The following is an 8,020-nucleotide window of genomic DNA, read 5'->3' on the forward strand; positions in this document are numbered from 1 at the left end:
AATAACTCGGGCTTATTTATTTATATATATAAAATGATGTTATTATGTTATGACTTAGACATTTTTACATATATTAACAATATTATTATTTATTTTAATAGTAATTGGCGGCCCACCTGCAATACCATCGCGGCCCACAGGTTGAAAACCACTGGTATAAGATATAATATCTAATATATCTTATCACATGTTGCCATTTACAAGGGGAATCAAGAGAAAGTACCTTGGGAGCTGTTTCATACTTAAAAACACCAGAAGTCAAAATAATTAATATTAATTCAAAATATAAAACACAGTCAAGAATGTTTTCCTGTGTAAGTCACTGGGTATTTCAGTGTGGAATCATGAAGATTCATTCTCTCATTTACCCACTAGATGGCAGAGAAAGGAAACAATGCACTGCAGTTGACTATTTACACCTTGAAGATTATGAAAGGCATAAATGCACTTTGAATAAAATGTCAAATAAGTTAAATAAGTAAAATAAGCAGTATCCTTAGATATCATCTGATGAGTGAGTATTTCATAACTACAAATATAATACGGGATCTAAACAGTGATCTGGGCTGCATTACAGAAACATATTATCTTAGAATACTATTCTGTTTAATAACCATGTAAGTTTTACTAAGGAAATATATAGTAACTGTTTCAAATCTTAAATCAAGAATTAAGTTAGGAAGTTTCTTATAAAAACCAACTACTTACACAAGCACTGAATACCTTTAAATGTACAATAGGAAAAAAAAAAAACCTGTTATATCAACAATATCCTCCCAAATGTTGTCCTAACTAGCGTAAAAAAAAATTGTTTAATCAAACTTTCATTTTACAGAATATTTAGAATTGTTAAGGGTCTGCAAAGCTCCCAACATGCATTGCAGTTGGAATAAATTATGTGGCTACTGTTATGAGATTATCAGTTGCTGACTTTGAGTTGTTTTTGTTTTGTCATCACTGGTAATGGTTTGTGTGGTGATGTTTAAGATAGATGTGAATATATACTACTATTCAAAAGTTTAGGGTCAGTAAGATTTTTATGTATGTATTTTTAAAGAAATTAATAGTTTTATTCAGCAAGGAGGCATTCAATTTATTAAATTTCTCATGTATTAAATTGACAGCTAAGACAGTTATAATTATTAACAAGGATTTCTGTTTTTAAATAAATGCTGCTCTTTTGACCTTTCTATTCATCAACTAATCCTGAGAAAATGATCATATCATATGTTTGTATTATTTTACAAACATTTTAAGCAGCACCGCTGCTTTCAATATTCATAATGATAAGAAATGTTTCATGAGTATCAAATCAGCATATTAATTTCTGGTTCACATGGCACTTTAAATGACTTTTCCATCACAGAAATAAATTACATTTTAAAATATATTAAAATAGAAAACAGATCTTTTAAATTGTAATAACAGTTTAAAATAATAGTACAGACAATCTTTTAAAAAATCTTTTACAAAATCTTTTAAAACGTTGAATAATTTTGAATGCATGTTTACTTAGAAAAATACAGTAATAAAGACCTAGAAACAAATCTACTGGTCACACATTGTCTGTCCTTCATCAACACTTTATTCAGGTGAACCTTCTGACACAGTTTGAAGTATTTTGTTTCTGATCTCTGATTCTAAAACAGTATATAAAAGGATTTACTAGAGAAGGGCCAAGGATGGCCCCTTCTAGTAGTCCCTTACAAACTATTACTAACAAGTCAGTAAAGCACATATGAATCATTTTCTTCCTGTTGACCTTTGAGTTCATTCTAAAAACAGTGATCACTATTCATATGTAGGACAGGCAAATGAATGAGAATGTGACGAACAGCAGTACAAAGTCACAGTGGATTTTATATTAAAATAAGGATTTGGATTCACACAAGAGGCTCTCACAAGAGAAGCACATTCACAAAAAAAAAAAAATGTACAGAAAAATAGTGGAAGAACAAAAAGGCAGAGAAAGAACGGTAGTCAGGGTGACAGTCAAAATAGCACTGGCCAAAATCCACAGCAAAATAGCAATTACAACAGTACGGGTGGTATTTAAAATGGAGTGGTAGCGTAAAGGATTGCTTTTCTTGAATTGATTACTAATAAATAATGTCCACTATTATTGCTTTTCAATCACAAAGGTGCAAGGCTTCTCTACAGATTTGCTTTTCTGCTCAGTCTGTGACTTGGCTTGCTTGTCCATTCATTTTTCCGTTGTCCAAATGTCAAATGTATGGGTGACATATAAGTGCCTCTTTAAATGTGTATGTAGTTTGGCCCTATAGCAGCGAGATTCATCTTTGTTTGGCATTTTTTTCTCTAAAAGAAACTCAATAGATTGTATTATGTGTGCTTGTGTGTGAACCCTGTCAAAAAAGTTCAAAGTTCAATGCTGTAATGAAGGCCCTATCCTTGGAGAATACTGAAGGGTTGTGTTACTTTAGGGCTTTATACACAAGGGTTTCAGCTCATCAAGAGAAAAAAACAGGTAAATTAATACTTTCGGGAAACAAGACTCATTAGTGTGTGTTATTGAGGCAAGGTACTAGCTTGACTAGCAGATCGTACCATGCGTTCATCAAATTACTTGATTGATGAATTAAATTTGTTACATTATTAAAAAACAAAACCCATGCAAGCACTGACCCTCCAAAATATTTGACAGTTAACATTTTCATTAATCCTGCCTAGAAGTATAGGACAGTTGTTTACTTAAAAGCACTCTTAAAAACAAGTATGGTGCATAATGTGCATAATTGTATTAAATCATTAGCTTTAATTATGCTTAGGGATTTGAGCTGGAGACCTCTAAATAATTTCTATGGAGAATTTATTAAAATAATCTCCAGACCTCAGGTCCACTTTCATTTGATGTTTTATTCCACTGGGTGTATTTCATCATGCCATAGAGATTAACATGCCATAGTCATCTAACATCATAATTTTTGGGGCAAGTGCACCCCCTACCCATTATTCAGCTCCCTCACCGCCTCCCCCCCCCATCAAATAAAACATAGTCTAATTGTCTACACTGACTATTGAAGTTGATTATTATTTTGTTTTTATAATGAGGATTGTTATTATATTTACAATAGCATTCAAATGTATGGGGTCATTACTTTTTTAAAAGAAATTACTTTAATTCAAGGATCCATTAAATAGATGAAAAAAAATAAATGTCAGTGAAATACAATTTTAAAATAAATTATTTGAAATTAAGTGCAATAAAATTTATTTAAAGAATTTTTAAGCATGTTGGTGATTTCCATTGCTACAGATTTGGTGATGTTGTTGCCCAAACTTAAAAAGACTTGATAAAAATTCCTGTTTAGAACATATCCACAGGGGTATTTTTACAGAAGAGATTTTAGTTTGTTCTTCCATTTTTGGCAGAGTGAGCAGAGTGGAGTGGCGTGATTTTTAACTGTAGCCAGTATTGGATTTTTTTGAAAGTTGGAGCATCTAGGGGGCACAACTCGTTGCTTCTGGTCTCTCAACTGAGGTTGTTGAGACAATCCTACAAACCAGAGCTCCCTCTACGAGGAAACCGTATGCTTTGAAGTGGAAGCTTTTCACTTCTTGGAGCGGAGACCGCTAACTTGCCGTTCCCGATGTGGTGCCCAAGGCTGAGGCGGTGACCGAGGCGGGGTCCGAGGCCGTTCCCGAGGCGGTGTCCGATGCGGTGCCCGAGATGGTTCCCGAGGCCGAGGCGCTTCACGTCTCCACAGGCCGTCCAGAGCACCTTCACGTCTCCACAGGCCGTCCAGAGCACCTTCACGTCTCCACAGGCCGTCCAGAGCACCTTCGCGTCTCCACAGGGCCCCCGGAATGGCAGGTTCCGTTCTGGCCACTCAAATGGCGAGTTCCTCCCTGGCTGGCTGCACAACAAGAATTGACGGATCTTCCGTGGCCACCTGAACTGCCTGGCCCCTCGTGGTCCCCTGAACTTTCGGGGCCACCCTGGCCCCCTGAACTGACTGATGCACTTTGGCTGCCGGTGAAGCCATCGCGGCCTGTCCCTGTTCCCCTACACGGGCCTGGCCCTCCATCCCTCCCCCTGTTCTACCTCCACCAGTCCACCTCCCTCCTGGCCTCTTGTTTTGGTTTTTGTGGTTTTGGTTTCTGAGGAGCATCTGGTAGCTGCTCCTTAGAGGGGGGGTAGTGTCACAGTGTCTGGTTTGTGTTCCCTGGGTGTCCACTAGAGGTCTCACTTCTCCATATCGTCACCCCACCTCAGGAACTACATTTCCCGCAAGCCTTGTCTGTATTCATCACTGTTCATTGTATTCAGCTGTCCTCACTTACATTGTTTGCACCTGTCTATAAATACTCTGGTTGTTTCTGTCATTGTTACGGAGTCCTTGTTTAATGTCACCCTGCTTTGTCTTGTTCCCTTGTGGAGGTTCGTGGTTCTTGTTTTGGACTGCTTATCTGGATTTTGACCTTTGCCTGGCTGGATTATGATATTTGGATTATCCCAATAAAACACTGCAATTGGATCTACCTGTTTGTGTGCGTGTCGTGACAGACCCAGCTAACTGCCCGGTTGGTACAGTTCTGGAGTTCATGCAGGCCCGATTTGCCACAGGTTTGACCCACTCCGCCCTAAAAGTCTACATAGTGACCATTGCGGCATACCATGTCCCTATTGGTGGACAGTCAGTGGGCAGACACCCCCCTAGTTACATGTTTCCTCTGTGGTGTGCTGAGGCTGAGGCCTCCAGTTCGATCCCATGTCCCTCTATGGGACCTGGCTGTGGTGCTAGAAGCTCTCTGTAAGCCTCCCTTCGAGTCTGTTGAAGAGATTTCTGATCGCTATTTCACTATAAAGACTACCTTCCTTCCTGCGATATCTTCTCTAAAGAAAGTTGGGGATCTGCAGGCCCTCTCAGTGGCCCCTTCTTATCTCGACTTTGCGCCCGGTCTGGCCAAAGCTTATTGTTCTTAAAGTTCCCTCCTCTGCACCATGGCCTATCGTACTCCAGACCTTCTGTCCTCCTCCCTTCCGGGAGCCTGACCAGCAGAAGTTTAATTGTATGTGTCCAGTGCGAGCACTTGATGCATATGGCCACATAGCTGCCCCGTGGAGAAGGGCGGACCAACTGCTTGTTTGCTACGGTCCCCCTAAGCGACATCTTCCTGCTACAAAACAGACCCTCAGTCAGTGGATAGTGGATGCCATTTCCATTTCTTATGAGTCCTCTGATCCCCCCTCGCCTCTGGGGGTCAAGGCCCACTCAGCTAGGAGTGTGGTGGCCTCTAAGTCCTTTTTAGCAGGTGTGTCTATGCAGGACATCTGCAACGCTGCGGGTTGGTCCATACCTCTCACGTTCATCAGGCTGTATGGCCTAGATATGCGAGCCATTCCGGGCTATTCTGTTCTCTCGTCCTAGCTTCCACAACTGGGCAGGGATTTGTAAGTCTGGTGGTGTGGGCATACTTGTTTCCCATAGTGTTCGATCCAGCTCAAGTTCCAGAATGGGAATGTCTCCAAGTTACACATGTAACCATGGTTCCCCAAAGAGAACGAGATGCTGCATCTCAGTGCCATAGTTCCGGCATCCCTGCTAGCGCTTGCTTCATTCCTAGAAGCTGATGCTGGTTCCACTGCACATGCTTTTATAGCTTCCTGGTCATTACATCACCAGCCCATGATGTCTCTCCCATCTATTGGACTAATTACACGTGATTCAGAGCATGGTCACACTGAAGGTATTCCCATAATGTTCGACGCAGCGTCTTGTTCCCTTCCGGGAACCATGGTTACATGCATAACCTGGAGATGATTTATATAAATGTGAAGCATTGATTTTCTCATGAGCTTTAAAAGACTTTTAATTTAATACTAAATATTATACTACATTTTCACTGTTATGTCTGAATCAGGCAAAATATAATTCTGATTACCTTTGAAAAAAGTGACACAATAAACTGAAATATACACATTTATGTTTTTATTCATAATTACATAGCAAAGAAGAAAAATCGAGAAAACAACAAATGCAGAGAAACAAGAGCAACATCAGCAGATCTCAGATCATGAAAAAACACAATGGTATTACAAATTCCAACAAAAATACATGATAAAATATTATTTTACTTAGTAACATGACTCAAGCAGTTTTTATTATTTAAAAAATTACTAATAAATATAAAATAAAAAATAAACCAAAACACATTTAAAGATGACCATGTACAAAGTAATGACTGCTTACAAAATATTTAACTGCTTTACAGTTCATTTTTCACTTGTGAAGTGAAAAAAAAAAATCTGAATTTTAAAAGGCACCACAAAGAAATACAAAGATTTGTTACTCTGTCAAAAAATATTTTTTCCAAAGTATGCATTTCTGAAAAGACATTGTTCACTGACATTATTATTAACTCTGTGAGGCTTGAGAATGTAGTCTTCATACAGGTAATTTAATTAGCAATCATTAAATAAGACACTTCAGTCATTTAGAAAGGTTTTCTCTACTTGGTGCAGATCTGTTTTTAAAAAAATTTCGTACTATGACTTTGATTTCAGCTGTGTTTAAAACATAAATGATGGGATTAAGCATCGGTGGAATAGCATATGCCAGAGATGTGCTGATGACCCTTGCATTGGGGGCAAGAGAAAGCAAGAGCTGCGCAAAGTATGTACAGAATAAGGGAAGGAAATATATCCCTACTAACAACAGATGAGAGACACAGGTCTTTAGAGCTTTTAAACGTCCTTGCCAAGTTGTAATTTTGATTAAAGAAAAAAAAATGCCTAGGTATGACAGGACTATTATGACCAATGGTGCTACAAGGTATAAACCTGTGATGAGAAACGCCATGAACTTATTAATGTTATTGTTATTACATGCCAACCTATACACTGGTCCATGATCACAAAAATAACTCTGTATCACATTAGATTCACAGAATGAAAGTCGGGTGATCAAAGACACCATCAAAGCCACAATAGAAGAATTAAATGCCCAAACTGCTGAGAAAACAATAAACATACTTGTATTGTTTATAATAACATGATATCTTAATGGCAAACAGATTGCAATGAAGCGATCATATGCCAGAACAACAAGAGTGACACTTTGCATAGAACTGAAAAGAAACACAAAAAACATGTTCACCAAACAAGCATTGTATGAGATATACTGTGAGTCAAACAGAAAAGTCTTCACCATGTTAGGAATCAGTGCATTAGTTTCACCAATATCAGCCAAGGCCAAGTTAAACACACCAATGTACTTTGGACTGTGCAGACTTCGTTCAAGAGCAATAATGAGAAGCACTATAGAGTTCCCAATTATAGTAATAAAATATGTGATAAATAAGAATATATAGTAATAATTGCTGTAAGGTATACCTGAAAGTCCAATGATGAAAAAATATTCAGGGTGAACAATGGAGATATTCTGGTGAAAACTTGCATTTAAAGAACTCATCGCAGCTTTGTGTTTGATGTTTTGAACAATCTGTCAACAAAAAAATAAGCAAAATTTAGGAACTGTACATAATTTGTACTATTAAACTTGTAAACACAATTTTACATTTAAAAAATATACCTTCATGTAACTTTGCATTTTGTTTGAGTCACAGACTTGTATTCTCTCATGCTGCAGAGATCTGGCTATCTGTGTCACTGCATCAAAATATATCTTCTGATTTATCTCTTGAGAACCTTCAGACAACACAGTGATGTAATAGTTACATGTTGTAGTAAATGTTTTTGTCACTAGTTTGGATAATTTTTTTTATTCCTCGCAACCACTGCTCTTTCTGCCCTCATTTGTGCATACCATAATATGGTATTTCAATACATTTATTGTTTGTCTATTATGTGACACAGAATGTCTGTGTACTTTCATTTCAAGCACCGAGTGAACATAAACAATTGTATATGATTATATATAATACAACACGGTAATTGTTATTCTGTTTAACGTTAAAAGTAATATTTTACGTAATTAATGCAGCATCCTTTTCGTCCTTGGAATTCTTTGGCTAGAGTTACAGTAGACCATGGGTC

General features: G+C 37.8%; 1 protein-coding gene across 1 annotated transcript; it reads right to left on the minus strand.

Annotated features, from left to right (window-relative positions):
* Positions 1 to 6,402: 6,402 nt before the first annotated feature.
* On the minus strand, positions 6,403 to 7,553 carry LOC109081722 (olfactory receptor 1500-like). Its single transcript, XM_042738847.1, has one exon. It carries the CDS (start codon positions 7,434 to 7,436, stop codon positions 6,456 to 6,458), a length of 981 nt encoding a protein of 326 aa, XP_042594781.1. The 5' UTR covers positions 7,437 to 7,553; the 3' UTR covers positions 6,403 to 6,455.
* Positions 7,554 to 8,020: the final 467 nt, after the last annotated feature.

Source organism: Cyprinus carpio, chromosome B15 (genome assembly GCF_018340385.1).
Source record: "Cyprinus carpio isolate SPL01 chromosome B15, ASM1834038v1, whole genome shotgun sequence".
Taxonomy (NCBI): Eukaryota; Metazoa; Chordata; class Actinopteri; order Cypriniformes; family Cyprinidae; genus Cyprinus; species Cyprinus carpio.

Bases quoted from the DNA above. Each gene is read 5' to 3' on its own strand.
- LOC109081722 (XM_042738847.1), bottom strand. From the start codon at position 7,436: ATGAGTTCTTTAAATGCAAGTTTTCACCAGAATATCTCCATTGTTCAC.